Source organism: Lolium perenne, chromosome 5 (genome assembly GCF_019359855.2).
Source record: "Lolium perenne isolate Kyuss_39 chromosome 5, Kyuss_2.0, whole genome shotgun sequence".
Classification (NCBI taxonomy): Eukaryota; Viridiplantae; Streptophyta; class Magnoliopsida; order Poales; family Poaceae; genus Lolium; species Lolium perenne.
This window is the reverse complement of record NC_067248.2, coordinates 7,877,977-7,896,681: the sequence shown is the minus strand read 5'-3', so window position 1 is coordinate 7,896,681 and position 18,705 is coordinate 7,877,977. Positions and strand designations below refer to the sequence as shown.

The following is an 18,705-nucleotide window of genomic DNA, read 5'->3' as shown; positions in this document are numbered from 1 at the left end:
GGGTCCACATGGTCAGATCGGAGGTGGTGCACACAAGCATTTTCGAACTTCAAGGGATTTAATTTTGACCAAAAGCTACAACTCATCTTCGATGGCGAAAAATACATGACCGAGGGGACGCAAGTGGCTAGTGGTGGCAGGTGTTTCATACATACTCCCGTTGTGCATAAAATTTTCAGCCTAGCTGAGTTCGAGGAAACTATGCGTTATGCATGGAGCCTAGCAAAAGGAATTTAAATCACATCAACTGGGAAGACTACCCATGTTCTGAACTATCTTGGAGAATAGAAACAAGGTGACTGAAGAGGGGCCATGGCTGTTTTTCGGAATAGGTTTCTGGTGATTAAGGAGTAAGATGGATTCTTGAGCCCATCAACTATTTTGCTTGACAAATACGGCTACCAACAAAGAAGGTGGAGACATGCTTGCCTGGAGGATTCAGCCAACTGATGAGTAGTAGCACCTTCATCCTCTCGAGTAAACCCTCCCCTGTGACTACTTGTCCCACCATAATCAGGTCCAAGAGAGGGGTCGCTAGGATATCCGCTCATTTCCCCCTTTGTATAGGCTAAATCAGGGCCAACTTGGTCCCAGCCTTGGCCGAGAGAGAAAAGGATAATCCCCTTGATTTCGTTGGAAATGTATCCATGAAATTTAGTTTATTGTGACATTAGATCATATATATTTGCATCACAATTAGAATTTAAACCATGTATTATAATGTTTTATGGTTATCCTACGAAATCCCACTATTTGACTTGCATATTTTTCGCTTCCATAAACCTTCCTAAACTCAGTGCCGCCCTTTGTTTCGACATAAAACCGTATATATACCCAGGTAGACATGATTAATCTCGTACCTTTTTTTTTGCCACCGAGAACCTGCAAAAACCTTGTAGACATGATTAATCTCGTACCTTTTTTGCCACTGGCACATATGTGCTTATAGCTAGGTACCTTGGTTTAATCAAACGAGATGTGTTTAAAGTTATATTATTCCATTCAAAAATTGTTACATGATACATTACTACTTCCTCCATATCGGTTTAACAAGCACGCACACACAGTTTAATATAAAGTTTAACCACTAATTTAGTCAATAAAATTTAAATTATATGTCTACAAAATCTACACCATTAGATTCATATTCGAATAAGGTTTCCAACGATATAATTTTTACGAAATATTTTATCTGCCAAAATAATGGTCAAAACAATTTTTTAAACTACGTACGTGTGCGCCTGTTAAACCTATCCGGAGGGAGTATAATTACTTATATAAAGAGAAATAAATATATTTTTGCGGGTTAAGAGAAATAAATATGATGGAAGGGGCATTCATTCAGTTTTGTATATGCGTACCTTTTCAGCAGATGCATTCAAGTAAGATAACTCTCCCAAGTACGTTTTGGTCTTGGTAGCCAAGGATCATCTGTATGGCGAAGATAGCTCGATGAAATGTGACGTTTGAAAAATTGCTAGAGAATAAATTAAGGAAATATGTCACATTTATTTTTGTGTCTGGACACAAGAGCTAATTGTTTCATAGCATCCAACGGTTTGAATTTTAGTGTTTGTACTACATATATCAGTAGATGTGTGAAATGCACGTGCATGTTCACGTATCACGTTTACTTTACTTACCCGCCACATTTTGGCTAGATTGCCCTGAAGCAGGCGTCGCTTCTATAGCAGTGATGGGGTAGGTCCCTACACAAATAAAAACATCTCTATTAAGACGGTTGCTATTGTTGTAATTAAATGCATGTTTGTAAAGAACAAAGTGAAATGCCAGATCCATCTAATAAAATAAAGTATGTCACCAGTCACAAAAAAGGAAGAACTAGGGTTGGCTGCCGGCTTAGCACGATAAGTGGATGCTGACATCTGTCCAGCAGAACTCAGGTGAGAAAGCCGACATAGTGAGCAATTTCTTAATATGATTGTGTAAGAACAATTGCAAAACATGATATTTAGCTAGTGATATAGAATTAACGTGTTTTCTGCAATTACATTTTCCTCTATGAAAGACCTAGTTCAAGATTACACATTGGCCCCTCTAATTCTAAAAGGTACAACCTGCATGAAAATAATCGACGAGTCTATTGCATAATATATATAACCTTCAAGTTTGATTTAGAACATACAAAATCTACAGAAGCGAAAAATGTGATAACTTCAGCTTATGTTAAACGGGGTGATGTTTACTTTTTTTAACGACCTCTCCACAATCTGATACAGCTACACTCAAATTTATATTTCTTCGTAGACGTTCCTCCGTGTGAAATACTTGAATCTGTAAAGTCGATAACATTATTAGTTAGTGCTATGATCGGTATTATTCAAGAAAATCTTAGCTAAAAGCTAAAACTTCAAAGTAACATACTCAAACATCTATTTGCTCATTCAGATGATTTCCTTGATCTAAATGGTCCTTGCATCTGCCCAACAACATCTTTTCCAACTGAAAAAAGCAATAGTCAAGAAAATAAAGTATAAATTAATATATACTCTCATTCCATTTAATTTGAAACTCATTTATATACACAATCAACCTACCTCAACTGTAGTAGATATGCTTTCTCCATTAAACCGTTCAATAATATCACCGAGACAGATTCCAAGTTTCTCGGCATGCGATTCTGCTGATACCTAATGTCCAAAATTACCATGATCACCCCATAATATGCATATGAGGAACTGTTCTAGCAATACTAAATAACAGTGAACAACTACGTACCTTTTCAACAATTAGGCCGACCTCAATTTTACACATGCGCCACAACTTCTCAGCATGTATGGGGTCCAGAAGCTTGATAGAAATAAACTTCATTCCAAGATGGAGCCGGGGGATGCAACTTTACCAAACATATCATTAACACAAAAACACATATAAATATGATATACAAAAGAATATGATTGTTTTACAGATGATTATTTCATTAATCAAGGTGGAAATGTACATGCCATGCATGGAAACAATCACTAATGAAGTCAATTGTGTTTATAACCTCAAATAACAAGCACAAAAAACAAAAAAATAAGAAGATTGCTTTAGTTTTAACAACACTAGGGGAAAGTCGTACCGAAACTCGAGCCACAAATCCAAGCATTTATCCAAGATATAAGACGGTACAAAAGATTTCGTAGGGTGCTTGTTAAACAGTCCAACGACCTTCCCATCCAAATCAATGATGGATCCTCCATCCTCATTGCACTACAATAGCAAAAAATATATGACAATAGTTACAACTCATGGCAAAAAAATAGCAGCATATAGAATTGCAAAGCGTAGAGTTAGAATTAAGTAGCACTACGTACCGGATAATCTTCCTTTTTCACATGGTAAACACAATTATTAAAATCTTTACGGGGATGATAATCTGTTTTTTGATGGGAAAAGTACATGGAGTGATGCCTCTCATTGCTTCCTGGATTCCGATCCTCCACCCAGCCGTGGGTTATCCTTAAATTCATATGGACATCTCTTGCAAGCCTGAAAACGTCTAGACCAGAATGCACGCTGCTACTGAAGGAGGGCAAATCAACCGGTTCATCCACTCGGACCTCGAAAAAGGCAAGATCATAATGCTCCTGGTGGTAGAGGTAGTGGCCTTGTACAGTGGTGTCATCCAGCAGGTGAACAATAACCTGAAACGCCAGCTGCAAATATTACGACACTACGCTACTTCTTGAGTTTAGCAACTGAGACATGACAAATGAATTATAATCAAGTATTAGACAGAACAGAGAAACACGAGTGAATGTAATTCTTCCTTTTAGTTCTCTTCGATGTACCGATCATGCATTCCTTATGAAGGAAATAAATGGATAAGTGAGTGTTAAGAAAGAAACTCACGTTAGCTTTAATATGGTACTGGTCTGCACCTTCTTCCCAGTGGTTTGCTATGGTATACGTTGAGTGCTTCGAGTTGTTGGAGCGAATCAGTTGTGCGGTCGTCAAAACAATGCCTGTCTTGCTCTCCGCGTCCCATTTGATCCACAAACCGCAGCAGTTGGCCAGCGGCTTCCCGTCTGCAAACATTAATCGGAAAATCACAACACTTGGTCAGACGCTAGCTAGCTTTCCGTCTGTTTGCAAATATTAATTAGCAGGCTTAGTGTTGTAAAATACATACCTAGAGAGGATGAGAGCCTGATGACGGATTTGGCGGCGTGGAGCACGGCCTTATTTGCAGATTCACGGATCGGAAGAAGATCCCGATGATTGGACAGGCACGAAGACTCGGGCTCGTGTGGCAAAGTGTAGAGGCGATACCGATGATCTACAGAGAATCATGCAACTAAGTAAGCACCCACAATGGGAGGTTGCAAACATAACAGGGAGCTAGTAGAGGGTTTAGGGTAGGGGTTAACTTACTTAATTTCTCTCTGTATTTGGCTTGGGCCTCCTTGAAGGCTGCGTGTGTCGCCGGATATGCAGCCGGATCATTTAGCTCGTCGGGGATGTAAGGCATGTTGAGCGGAGATTTGGGTGTGAAGGAGGAGAGCTCCTCCTCATCCTCCTCCTCCTCCTTAGCTGCACCGCCTGCTTTGGTCATCTCGTCGACACCGGTGCCTGCTGAAAAAGGGCACGGAACGAAAATTTTGACATTTTTTGCGCGCGTGGGATGACTGTCTGGTTCCGAACAACGATTTAGATTTGGCTATCAATTTTTGACATTGATATGGAGTAATAATAATATAAAAGAAATCGGGCACTCAACTTGAAGTACCATATATAGCATTCGCGGGTGCCAGAAGCGACCTTGGACGCTCTCCCTTATCCGCTACAGTAAGGGCGATTTTTTCCCTTCCCGCAGATCCACCTCGCCGCCGGTGATTCGCCGGTTCCCCCTCCCTCCGGCGGCCGCTCCGGCGGCGGGAGGGTGGGGGAACCTCGTTTCCCAGCTGTACATAGTGTAGGAGCTGTAGGGTGCCTCGCCGGCGGCGTCATGGAGTTGGTGGCGGGCCGGCTTTTGGTTTTGCAGGTGGTGTTCGTCCTCTCCGGCGATGGAGCTCGGTGCAGTTCTATGGTGGAGCACCCCCTTCCTCGCGCTCGCGTTCCCCGGTGGACGCCATGCGCGTTGTTCCCCAATCTGGAGCTCGACGCGGGGGTTCCAGGCAGAATAATCGAGCCGGCTGATGTTGAATCAAGGGAGCTTGGCGTCCGGCAGCGCAGGATGGAGGCTCTCCGGAGTTCGAGGACCGGCGACTTCCCGTCCGCCAGGGGTCATCTTCGTGTCCAAGGCGTTTGTGAAGATGCGGCGGCGGCGCGCCGCCGGAACGTGCTGCTCTGCGGTGGTTGCTTTGCTTTACAGAGAGGCTTGTGTGTTATTTTGATCTTTGTGGAGATCCTTTCTGTAATTTCCTTGTTTTAATATCAGTGGTTATCGCAAAAAAAAAAAAAAAAATATATAGCATTCGCGTACCAGGAAAAGCACTACTGACATATATTCAGCAAGAAGCTAGCATGCAAAAACAAATTATACAACAACATATGACGGAACAGATTCAACGCATACCAGATTCAAGCACGTACAGGTGCTGAACATATATATATAGGAGGCAGCCCAGAGTTTTTGTTTTTCGTTTAATTTCCAACAAGTAAACAGCCAGAGCCAGTATGCAACAATCTGTCATGACGAGGAGTAAAAAATAGGTTGGAAATATATAGGGCAAGATTACCTGGAACTCCTCCGATCTCTGGACGGGCGGCGAATACCTCCGGATGGGCGGCCACGTCGGGGATGTTGGGCTCGCACGACCGAGAGGCGACCTCCGGTGACCGGTTTCTCTTCTTTGCCTCCGTCTCCGTCATCTTCTCAGCCAACTCGACGAGGGACAGGCTTTTTATGGAAGCACAACGGAGAGGCGACCTACGTACGAACACGGTTTATGGAAGCACGGGAGCAGAGCACCGACTCGACCTTTGCTGGGTATGGGCCGTGTTCTTAGCTGCGCCACAGAAAAGCGTGCGCCACAGATTTGGTTTTTAGTGCGCCACAGAATTTGCTTGTATTATACACGATTTTGTGCTGCCTGTTATACACATGCAGTTTATAGACAGCACTATACAGGTTATATACAGCAACATTTAGATATAATATAAATATCATGTACATTGCACAGATATAACATAGACATCATGATCACATTACTTAGAGCCCGATCGAGATACATATATAGTGGCAAGTGTCAAATGTTTTGCATACAACTCTTAATTCATACACAATTCACAATTTCGAGATACAAAGTAGTCTTCATCCGGTTCCTCCTTTGCTCCCTCCTCTCTACCCACCAAGCTCGCTTGAATCGGGGTCTTCATCCGGTTCCTACTATGATTAAAATGGAAGAAAGTGAGACCAACAAGTCCGATGCACAAGAGAAATGGAATAAATGCCTCATACATTGTTGGTCAACATAAATATTAACATTCAGGGATGGCGTAAGTGAGACCAAGTCCGATGCACAAGAGATTGATATTTGTGCTATCTTACCAGGCTCACTTACGCCACCCCAGAGTGTACGGGGACCAAACATTTTAATCATCGGCATTTTGGAAATACCAAAGCAAATGGAATGACAAAATGGAATAAGTGCCTCATACATTGTTGGTCAACATAAATACTATGGTCAGAAACCATAGTTGCAGTATACGCCGCAGTATACTTTGCAGAAGGGCCCCTTTTCCCCGGCCGCCGTTCCGTGAACGGGTCCTTGACGAGACAACAACGCCGATCTGCCTCTCCGGCGCAGAACCACGGCAGTCCCAGCCGCCTCCCTTGTGGTCGTGTGTCCCGCGTCGTGCACTGTTCGTCTTCTTGCCCGGTGAACCAATAGACTGATCGTTGGAATAAGGAAACCGATGACAGCCGGTCGCAAGATTAGATTGCGATCGGCCGTCATCGGCTTCCTTATTCCAACGATCAGTCTATTGTTCACCGGGCAAGAAGGCGAAGAGTGCAGGGCGCAGGAGATGCGGCCACAAGAAAGGCGGCTGGGACTGGCGTGGTTCTGCGTCGGAGAGGCAGGTCGGTGTTGTTGTCTCGTCAAAGAGTCGTTCACGGAACGGCGGCCGGGGAAAGGGGGGCCCGTCTACAAAGTATATTGCGGTGTATAGGTGACCAAACATTCTAATCATCGGCACTAAAATGGAAGAAAGAGCCAAGTGGTATCTCAACTAGATATCATATGCCTCATACTTTGTTGGTCGAAAGAAATATTAACATTTAGGGATGGGGTCAGCAAGGCCAGGTAGGATGCACAAGAGATTGATATTTGTGCCATCGCACCAGGCTCAGTGGCCCCACCCCAGAGTGTACAAGTGACCAAACAATTTAATCATCGGCACTAAAATGGAAGAAAGGCCAATGCAATTAAGAAGTAGCTAGTATGAACTAAATGGAATGCCTCATACTTTGTTGGTCGAAACAAATATTAACATCCAGAGATGGAGTAAGTGAGGCCAGGTAGGATGCACAAGATATTGATATTTGTGCCATCACACCAGGCTCACTTGCTCCACCCCCGAGTGTACGAGTGATCGACCAACCATCTAATCATCGTCAAGTACAAAAACACCACCAAACCAGCAACCATGGTGACATAAGTCAAGATGCTCAAACACACATAGCATGCATGGAGCAGAGGCTCCAAAGGGATTATTCATCACTTGGTATATAGACCAAGTGATGCTGGCAAAAGAGAGGCCAATCAAGAACCAGTAAATCCAGTAAGTGATATATATGACTAAACAAGCAACAACACATAGCATATCCCAGCTAACCAGATGAGACAAGTCTTGGTAGCCAACTTAATCACCTAGCACCACCTAGCCTTTTAAAACCATCAGAAACAGTCCTTTTTCTTCAAAGGATACCACAGTGGCATTCATTTACATGATCCCCTACTGTGGATATCTCTATTTTCATTAAAGCCAACAAGAAATAGAAATTTATCATTACTCAGTTGAGTTCAAAACAAAGCTGGGGTACCATAAGGGATTATTCTTCACTTGGTAGTAACCAAGTGATGCTGGCAAGAGAGAGGCCAAGCCTGAGCTAGTCAATCCAGTAGAGATGGATATGCATAAGTAAGCAAGAACACATAGCCTATCCAACTTAACCAGATAAAACCAACCTTGACAGCTAACTTAATAACCTAGCATCACCTAGTCTTTTAAACCATCAGAAACATCCCATTTTCTTCAAAGGATACCACAGTGGCATTCATTTACATGATTCCCTAATGTGAATATCTCTATTTTAGTATACCATTATAAGCATTCCATTTAAATCACACATTTTAGTATCTGTTCTTATCCAAATTTTTGCCTCAGCCTTTGCATCATTGGCTGAGCTAAGACATCAAGCATCTGGCCAGGGAGCATTCTTTATTTTTAGGGAACTATATGAACTATATGCACATGATCCAGTAAGCATCCCCACTAATCAGAGCATTATAAGCATGCCATAAGCTCACAAGAATCCATCAAGTAAATGATCAGGGGTCCAGAAAACTAATGAGCCATCAAGATTAACAGTTAACCTCACTGAGCACAACAAATTCATCCAAGCCAACAAGAATTAGAAATTTCTCATTACTCAGTTGAGTTCAAAACAAATCTAGGGTACCCAACACTAGTTGGCTTCCATCCAAGCTTCAATAACATATCAAAGGAATCATTATTGCATAAGAAGTTCATCCAATTATCTGGCAACAACAATCATACCAGGATGCTATGGAAGCATCAAGGCACATCACTAAAACCCTCCAGCATGCTACAGAGACATAGCAATAGCATAGGACATTAAGTAAAAGGCATGAGCAATGAGCCAGTAAGTAAATCACTAGCACATGAGATCATTTGACCATTTAGAGCATGCACACACAAGCAATAGCAACAATAGTTCACCAGGACAATGACAGCAACAATGACAGCAAGCTAGGATAGATAGATAGATTGCATCCAGTAGCACATCAACAGCAACAGCAGCCAGTAGCACAGCAACAACAACAGCAGCACAACTAGAGCAGCACACGAGCATTTCGTCGAGCACCTTGTGCTCGCGCGGGAGAGGAATTAAGAGGGAGGGGAGGGGAGGGTAGAGAGATCACCGACGACAGGGGTGGAGGAGGAGGTTGAAAATGACGGCAGGGGTGGAGGAGGAGGAGGACGCGGCGGCTCCTCCACCTTGACGCGACGGCGACCACTCCTCGCGGCGGCCCCTCCTCGCCGTAGCGGCAGCTTGTGCTGCAGGTGGCGGGGATGGGAGGAGCGTGGTGGCATGCGGCCTTCGAGGAGGAAGGCGGCGGCGACGGCGACGACCATGGCGGCGCGCGGCGGTACGGATCGGAGGAGAGGGGAGAGCGAAGAGGCGGTACGAATCGGAGGAGAGGTGAACAGGCGTGGGCGGGGGAGGGCACGGGATGATATAAGTTCCCTTAGTTCTGTGGCGCACCAGAACAAGTGCGCCACAGAATCAACTACTTCTGTGGCGCACCGAAGCAAGTGCGCCACAGAAACAGTTATTTCTGTGGCGCAGCACGCCGTGTGCGCCACAGAAATACCTACACTAATAATTGGTGGTGACAGGGTGTGGGCCCCACTAAGTTTTTGTGGCGCACGGTTCCCTGATGCGCCACAAAATTAAGCTATTTCTGTGGCGCAGCTTGCCTGGTGCGCCACAAAATAACTTTTTGTGGCGCATTTTTAATGGTGCGCCACAGAACTAAGCTCCACCTATAAGGGTTTTCCTACTAGTGCGCTGGCATTTACATTTGTTATTTTTTTTTCTAGACTTTTCAATTAGCAAGGTTGGCAACGTAGGTATGGGACATGGATTACCACCACCAATATAAGCAAAGATGAAAATAATCATAACAAAATTTTCCGAACAATCAAATCTTCTTATCATAAAACAAATATATATCAACTTTTAGTTATTGCTTTATCATTTAGCACAAACATGTCATGCTTTTTGCATTCCTTTATATAATCAGGTTATTATCAGTATCTTTTGTGTCATCTTAGGACAGGAGTAGGAGATCAACCTTTTTAGTGCACAAAGACTTCTCTGTAACAGATGCAACTCACTTGGAATATCCAACATAATTTTAAGTGCAGTTCGGTGTCAATGAGCGAGGGAGGCACTGAGCGAGTGAGGGAGGGAATATTTGTAGGGGGGGGGGGGGGGGGAAGTAATCCTTGTTTATAAACAATTAAGTCCTCAATTACTTCGTAACCGTACTTAACGGATACATTGAGGTCCCAATACATGTGTGCATCCATTAGATGTTCAGAATATTGATTGAGTAACATAATATTATTATTACAATGGCGCATGGACATGTTTGTAATTTATGATTAATTTTCGGGAAATGGCTGGTGTGCAACCAGCATGGTTGAGGACAACGTTCTAAAATATTTTTGGCGGAGAGATAAAGTTTGTGCTTATAGCTTCTCCTGCCTTGGTACTCTGTGCATCAGCTTAGAGGTGCTTGACATTATGAAAAAAAAAATGTATTAAAGGAATTTTGTTTCTCAATTTACATGTTTATAGAACATTGGTCTTAATTGTGATGTTTTTATATGTGTAGACACTTATCCCATCACTGCTACATTAGGGACGTCTGCTGCAGTGCAATCTAATCAAAATGTGGCAGGCAAGTGACCTTTGTTGTTTTTGAATTAACTATGACGTGAATTGTGTGTGCCATTCAATGAAGGGTTTGAAGTTGTGAGAACCAACCTGAGGTTGGGTGGTTAGGAGGGTGGTTGTACCCCCAGCCCACCAGAGTTCAAACCCCAGGTTTGACATCTGTGTGTCTCATAAAGGTGGAATATTCTTTCAGTGGGAGGCGACGTTCCCGTCGATAGCGAGGCGCCTGTGGTGACTTCGTCAATTTCAAGATCCAATCCGCCGGCTCGGTCTTCCGGAGGTGCTCATAGGGGTAGGGTGTGCGTGTGTGCGTTCATAGGGGTGAGTGTATGCGCGTGTATGTGAGCGCCTGCGTTTGTACTGTGTTTCTCAAAAAAAAAAAAAAAAAAAAAGGGTTTGAAGTTGTTCTCTCGCATCCTTTACATTGTCTACTTTCTTTTGAAGGTTTAAAATGTCTTACTACCTCTTGAAATGGTTGGAAAAAGATGATTCGTCGAGAGGTGAGATTGGTTTTAGAGACCTCTATTCTTTTAACATTGCTATGTTGGCAAAACAAGTGTGGCGGCTCCTTCAATGCCCGGACGCGCTGTGTCCGCAGGTTCCGCGGGCAAGGTATTAACCGGACAGTGATTTTTTATCTGCTCAAGTTAAGGCATGAATCAGTTATGTTTAGTGCAGTAACCTCAAGGGTGTTGAAGTGGTAAAAAATGTCATGATTTGGAGAGTAGGTGGTGGTGAAAGAATTAGAATCTGGGAGGATCCCTGGATCCCTGGAGGCGCCACTTTGCGGCCTTGTTCAGTGTAAGGCAAATCTGATATTACCTGTGTTTGTTAACTGCTCGATTTGGTGACAAACTTGGAACAAAGAGCTTGTTTCCCAGATGAAGATGGCAAGTTGATCCTGCGTATTCCGGTTTGCCATCAGCAAGAGGATTTCATTGTATGTCATTTTGATTCCAAGGTACATTGGGTATCTTTCTTAAGAGGAGCTAGTTCAGTCCAAGGTGAGGGGTCACATTCTGTTTTGGACAATTTGGAGCAATTTGTGGCGCATCAAGTGCCTTGCCAAGGTGCACCATATTGTATGGATATTTTGTTGGAATAGTCACCCTATGCATATGAATGAAAAATTAAAGGGCATCTATTTAGACACCCAGTTTGTGGTCTGCCATTAGACTGTTGGTGGGCTGAGAGGAATGGGACGTGACCAGTTATGTAGAAAATGTGAACAATCCTTTTCATTCGGAGGCATTGGCATGTTGCTTCAGAGCGTTCGACGAGAATCCTATTGGTGCGTTGTTATGTGAAGCAAGGTTTCATCTCCAATTGGAGTTTATTTGTTTCGAGATCAATCATTGTAATGGGGCATGTGATAATCTGGCTCATGAGCTGGTAGCATTGAGTGAGGTGTTGTTGCGCCCTTCAGTCGTGGTTTAATGGTATGTTCCCGTAAAAAAACAGTGTCTGCTGCAAGGCCGCTGGGGTGTGGTATCGTTGCGCCCTTCAGTGTTTGTGGATTGAGAGGGCAAAAGCAACGGCTGAAACCTACTGTAAAGTTTACAAAGAGGTCATGGAGGGGGCAATGGACCATACCAACATAGTGCGGTAGTGCAGGTACAACGATCTGACAGAACTACGGTACATATCTTCCTAGCTTGATTTGTTCTAAATATCGCAAAACTGTTGCGCTACAACAAGCTTCTCCCTTTTAACTAATCACTCCGATTTATATTACTTGATGCTAATATAGATGTATCTAGACATATTTTAGTTTGTAGATACATCTATTTTAGCATCAAATAATATGAATCGGAGGAAGTACCCTAAATCAACACATTCTGCCCATGTTCTTGTTAATTAGTATGGCAGGAATGCAGCACGCTCGCAACCTCCTCGCACAGATAACCTGCAAAAATCATGTAGACGAGATTATTCTCACACACTTTTTTGAATGGCACACGGGAGGATTAATCTAAACCACATCTCGTTGGTGCAAATTTCTAAGCTACTTCACGAACTAATTATAAAGGAGGACTCCAAGAACAGGTCAACAAGTATCGGTTGTGACCCTTGCATGCCCTTCACTGCTCATCGCCGATGTTCATCCGTGTGCACGTGCATAGAGCACCCGAAAAAATGTCAAGCAGGCCTAGGCGATGTTGGGGAACGCTGCACTAGCAGTCCATGGGTCGTTGCTCGGAGATTGACCATGGCATGGTGTAGCTAGGTCCACATGGTCAGATCGGAGGTGGTGCACACAAGCATTTTCGAACTTCACGGGATTTAATTTTGACCAAAAGCTACAACTCATCTTCGATGGCGAAAAATACATGACCGAGGAGGGGACGCAAGTGGCTAGTGGTGGCAGGTGTTTCATACATACTCCCGTTGTGCATAAAATTTTCAGCCTAGCTGAGTTCGAGGAAACTATGCGTTATGCATGGAGCCTAGCAAAGGGAATTTAAATCACATCAACTGGGAAGAATACCCATGTTCCAAACTATCTTGGAGAATAGAAACAGGTGACTGAAGAGGGGCCATGGCTGTTTTTCGGAATAGGTTTCTGGTGATTAAAGAGTATGATGGATTCTTGAGCCCATCAACTTTTTTGCTTGACAAATACGGCTACCAACAAAGACGGCGGAGACATGCTGGCCTGGAGGATTCAGCGAACTGATGAGTAGTAGCACCTTCATCCTCTCGCGTAAACCCTCCCCTGTGACTACTTGTCCCACCATAATCTCGTAGAGGATGACGAACTTGTCTTCGTCTAACCGAGGATGGAGAGGTCCAAGAGAGGGGTCGCTAGGATATCCGCTCATTTCCCCCTTTGTATAGGCTAAATCAGGGCCAACTTGGTCCCAGGCTTGGCCGAGAGAGAAAAGGATAATCCCCTTAATTCTTTGGAAATGTATCCATGAAATTTAGTTTATTGTGACATTAGATCATATATTTGCATCACAATTAGAATTTACACAATGTATTATAATGTTTTATGGTTATCCTACGAAATCCCACTATTTGACTTGCATATTTTTCGCTTCCATGAACCTTCCTAAACTCAGTGCCGCCCTTTGTTTCGACATAAAACTGTATATATACCCTGGTAGACATGATTAATCTCGTACCCTTTTTTTGCCACCGAGAACCTGCAAAAATCGTGTAGACATGATTAATCTCGTACCCTTTTTTGCCGCTGGCACATATGTGCTTATAGCTAGGTACCTTGGTTTAATAAAACGAGATGTGTTTAAAGTTATATCATTCCATTCAAAAATTGTTACATGATACATTACTACTTCCTCCGTATCGGTTTAACAAGCACGCACGCAGTTTAAGGTAAAGTTTAATCACTAATTTAGTCAATAAAATCTAAATTATATGTCTACAAAATCTACACCATTAGATTCATATTCGAATAAGGTTTCCAACGATATATTTTTTACGAAATATTTTATCTGCCAAAATAATGGTCAAAACATTTTTTTAAACTACGTGTGCGTCTGTTAAACCTACCCGGAGGGAGTATCATTACTCATATAAAGAGAAATAAATATATTTTTGCGTGTTAAGAGAAATAAATATGATGGAAGGGGCATTCATTCAGTTCTGTATATGCGTACCTTTTCAGTAGATGCATTCAAGTAAGATAACTCTCCCAAGTACGTTTTGGTCTTGGTAGCCAAGGATCATCTGTATGGCGAAGATAGCTCGATGAAATGTGATGTTTGAAAAATTGCTAGAGAATAAATTAAGGAAATATGTCACATTTATTTTTGTGTCTGGACACAAGAGCTAATTGTTAAATACCATCCAACAGTTTGAATTTTAGTGTTTGTACTACATATATCAGTAGATGTGTGAAATGCACGTGCATGTTCACGTTTACTTTACTTACCCGCCACATTTTGGCTAGATTGCCCTGAAGCAGGCGTCGCTTCTATAGCAGTGATGGGGTAGGTCCCTACACAAATAAAAACATCTCTATTAAGACGGTTGCTATTGTTTTAATTAAATGCATGTTTCTAAAGAACAAAGTGAAATGCCAGATCCATCTAATAAAATAAAGAGTGTCACCAGTCACAAAAAAAAGGAAGAACTAGGGGTGGCTGCCGGCTTAGCACGATAAGTGGATGCTGACATTGGTCCAGCAGAACTCAGGTGAGAAAGCCAACATAGTGAGCAATTTCTTAATATGATTGTGTAAGAACAATTGCAAAACATGATATTTAGCTAGTGATATAGAATTAACGTGTTTTCTGCAATTACATTTTCCTCTATGTAAGACCTAGTTCAAGATTTCACATTGGCCCCTCTAATTCTAAAAGGTACAACCTGCATGAAAATAATCGACGAGTCTATTGCATAATATATATAACCTTCAAGTTTGATTTAGAACATACAAAATCTACAGAAGGAAAAATGTGATAACTTCAGCTTATGTTAAACGGGGAGATGTTTACTTTTTTTAACGACCTCTCCACAATCTGATACAGCTACACTCAAATTTATATTTCTTCGGACACGTTCCTCCGTGTGAAATACTTGAATCTGTAAAGTCGATAACATTATTAGTTAGTGCTATGATCGGTATTATTCAAGAAAATCTTAGCTAAAAGCTAAAACTTCAAAGTAACTTACCGAAACATCTATTTGCTCATTCAAATGATTTCCTTGATCTAAATGGTCCCTGCATCTGCGCAGCAACATCTTTTCCAACTGAAAAAAAAAAGCAAAAGTCAAGAAAATAAAGTATAAATTAATATATACTCTCATTCCATTTAATTTGAAACTCATTTATATACACAATCAACCTACCTCAACTGTAGTAGATATGCTTTCTCCATTAAACCGTTCAATAATATCACCGAGACAGATTCCAAGTTTCTCGGCATGCGATTCTGCTGATACCTAATGTCCAAAATTACCATGATCACCCCATAATATGCATATGAGGAACTGTTCTAGCAATACTAAATAACAGTGAACAACTACGTACCTTTTCAACAATTAGGCCGACCTCAATTTTATACATGCGCCACAACTTCTCAGCATGTATGGGGTCCAGAAGCTTGATGGAAATAAACTTCATTCCAAGATGGAGCCGAGGGATGCAACTTTACCAAACATATCATTAACACAACAACACATATAAATATGATATACAAAAGAATATGATTGTTTTACAGATGATTATTTCATTAATCAAGGTGGAAATGTACATGCCATGCATGGAAACAATCACTAATCAAGCCAATTGTGTTTATAACCTCAAATAACAAGCAGAAAAAACAAAAAAATAAGAAGATTGCTTTAGTTTTAACAACACTAGGGGATAGTCGTACCGAAACTCGAGCCACAAATCCAAGCATTTATCCAAGATATAAGACGGTACAAAAGATTCCGTAGGGTGCTTGTTAAACAGTCCAACGACCTTCCCATCCAAATCAATGATGGATCCTCCATCCTCATTGCACTACAATAGCAAAAAATATATGACAATAGTTACAACTCATGGCAAAAAAATAGCAGCATATAGAATTGCATAGCGTAGAGTTAGAATTAAGTAGCACTACGTACCGGATATTCTTCCTTTTTCACATGGTAAACGCAATTATTAAAATCTTTACGGGGACGATAATCTGTTTTTTGATGGGAAAAGTACATGGAGTGATGCCTCTCATTGCTTCCTGGATTCCGATCCTCCACCCAGCCGTGGGTTATCCTTAAATTCATATGGACATCTCTTGCAAGCCTGAAAACGTCTAGACCAGAGTGCACGCTGCTACTGAAGGAGGGCAAATCAACCGGTTCATCCACTCGGACCTCGAAAAATGCAAGGTCATAATGCTCCTGGTGGTAGAGGTAGTGGCCTTCTGCAGTGGTGTCATCCAGCAGGTGAACGATAACCTGAAACGCCAGCTGCAAATATTACGACACTACGCTTGCTTGAGTTTAGCAATTGAGACATGACAAATGAATTATAATCGAGTATTAGACAGAACAGAGAAACATGAGTGAATGTAATTCTTCCTTTTAGTTCTCTTTGATGTACCGATCATGCATTCCTTACGAAGCAAACAAATGGAAAATGAGTGTTAAGAAAGAAACTCACGTTAGCTTTAATATGGTAGTGGTCTGCACCTTCTTCCCAGTGGTTTGCTATGGTATAGTTTGAGTGCTTCGAGTTGTTGGAGCAAATCAGTTGTGCGGTCGTCAAAACGATGCCCGTCTTGCACTCCGCGTCCCATTTGATCCACAAACCGCAGCAGTTGGCCAGCGGCTTCCCGTCTGCAAACGTTAATCAGAAAATCACAACACTTGGTCAGACGCTAGCCAGCTTTCCATCTGTTTGCAAATATTAATTAGCAGGCTTAGTGTTGTAAAATACATACCAACAGAGGATGAGAGCCTGATGACGGATTTGGCGGCGTGGAGCACGGCCTTATTTGCAGATTCACGAATCAGAAGAAGATCCCGACGATTGGACAGGCACGAAGACTCGGGCTCGTGTGGCAAAGTGAAGAGGCGGTACCGATGATCTACAGAGAATCAAGCAACTAAGTAAGCACCTACGATGGGAGGCTGCAAACCTAACAAGGAGCTAGTAGAGGGTTTAGGGTAGGGGTTAACTTACTTAATTTCTCTCTGTATTTGGCTTGGGCCTCCTTGAAGGCGGCGTGTGTCGCCGGATAGGCAGCCGGATCATTTAGCTCGTCGGGGATGTAAGGCATGTTGAGCGGAGATTTGGGTGTGAAGGAGGAGAGCTCCTCCTCATCCTCCTCCTCCTCCTTAGCTGCACCGCCTGCTTTGGTCATCTCGCCGACTCTGGCACCTGCTGAAAAAGGGCACGGAACGGAAAGTTTGACATTTTTTGCGCGCGTGGGATGACTGTTTGGTTCCGAACAACAATTTAGATTTTGGCTATCAGTTTTTGACATTGATATGAATAATAATAATAATAATAAAAAATCGATCGGGCACTCAACTTGAAGCACCATATAGCTAGTATTGGCGTACCAGGAAAAGCACTACTGACATATACTATTCAGCAACAAGCATGCAAAAACAAATTATACAACAACATATGACGGAACAGCTGATTCAACGCATATATACCAGATTCAAGCACAGGTGCTGAACATATATAGGAGGCAGCCCAGAGTTTTTGTTTTTCGTTTTATTTCCAACAAGTAAACAGCCAGAGCCAGTATGCAACAATGTGTCATGACGAGGAGTAGAAAATAGGTTGGAAATAGGGCAAGATTACCTGGAACTCCTCCAATCTCTGGACGGGCAGGTTCCTGGAAGGCGGCGAATACCTCCGGATGGGCGGCCACGTCGGGGATGTAGGGCTCGCACGACGGAGAGGCGACCTCCGGTGACCGGTTTATCTTCTTTGCCTCCCTCTCCGTCTCCGTCTCCGTCCCATCGGGCTTCGTCATCTTCTCAGCCAACTCGGCGACAGGCTCACCACAATGGAGAGGCGACCTACCGACGAACGGTTTATAGAAGCACGGGAGCAGAGCACCGACTCAACCTTTGCCGGGTATGGGCCGTGGCCAGGCCCAACTGGGTGGGCCTCGCTTGGCAACGATGATGTTGAACCCCTCAAAAAATCATAAGATGTAAAAATATGTTTTAATATAAGGATTATGGTTTCATGAAAACATAAGTTCTTGGGGTTTACAAAATATTGAAACAGAGTATATTAGGCTTTGGGTGATACCGTTTCATGAAAACCTGTGTGTTTTTTTTGGAGCAACCGGCAGGAGCACTGCCTTTTCATTAAGCAAGAGGGAAAAAAAAACCAAACTGTACATAGAAGGGCATATTTAGATTATGGTGGGAATATGCCCCAGAAAACCACCCTAGAAAAACCGATAAAAAGAGAAAAACTAGTCTGGCTCGGCCGGGATAGCCGGCCCGAAGCCGTTGATGGCACGGTCCCGCTGAAGAATGTCTTCCCTCGTGATATCAGCCACCTCCAGATAGGTGAGGCGGCGCGCGGTGAAGATGCGCCGGTTTCGTTCCTTCCAAGC

The 18,705-nt window shown here is 42.8% G+C and overlaps 1 protein-coding gene and 1 long non-coding RNA gene across 3 annotated transcripts; both read right to left on the bottom strand.

The window, feature by feature from the left end:
* Nucleotides 1–1,359: 1,359 nt before the first annotated feature.
* LOC139831202 (uncharacterized) lies at nt 1,360–2,294 on the bottom strand. The gene is made up of 3 exons (XR_011745874.1): nt 2,208–2,294; nt 1,644–1,709; nt 1,360–1,431 (listed from the first exon to the last, which is right to left on the bottom strand). It is a non-coding gene; the product is annotated as an uncharacterized lncRNA (long non-coding RNA).
* Nucleotides 2,295–12,310: 10,016 nt separating this feature from the next.
* On the bottom strand, nt 12,311–17,495 carry LOC127303284 (uncharacterized). 2 transcript variants are annotated; one of them, XM_071820550.1, is made up of 13 exons: nt 17,301–17,495; nt 17,059–17,205; nt 16,779–16,954; nt 16,244–16,573; nt 16,009–16,139; nt 15,663–15,780; nt 15,482–15,574; nt 15,305–15,382; nt 15,127–15,214; nt 14,562–14,627; nt 14,287–14,356; nt 13,792–13,812; nt 12,311–12,569 (listed from the first exon to the last, which is right to left on the bottom strand). In XM_071820550.1, exons 1-11 carry the CDS (start codon nt 17,479–17,481, stop codon nt 14,304–14,306), a joined length of 1,461 nt encoding a protein of 486 aa, XP_071676651.1. In that variant the 5' UTR covers nt 17,482–17,495; the 3' UTR covers nt 12,311–12,569; nt 13,792–13,812; nt 14,287–14,303. The 2 variants fall into 2 exon arrangements, with proteins under 2 accessions (XP_071676651.1, XP_051189991.1); XM_051334031.2 differs by lacking the exon at nt 12,311–12,569 and having other exon boundaries at nt 13,574–13,812.
* Between the last annotated feature and the right edge of the window lie 1,210 nt (nt 17,496–18,705).

What these genes read in the sequence shown, in the direction of transcription:
- LOC127303284 (XM_071820550.1), bottom strand. Translation starts at nt 17,481, where the DNA reads ATGACCAAAGCAGGCGGTGCAGCTAAGGAGGAGGAGGAGGATGAGGAG. An exon ending in CAGGCTCTCATCCTCTGTTG is followed by an intron (nt 16,955 to 17,058) that starts GTATGTATTTTA and finishes TAACGTTTGCAG; the next exon opens with ACGGGAAGCCGCTGGCCAAC. An exon ending in TGGAGAGGTCGTTAAAAAAA is followed by an intron (nt 14,628 to 15,126) that starts GTAAACATCTCC and finishes TTATTTGTGTAG; the next exon opens with GGACCTACCCCATCACTGCT.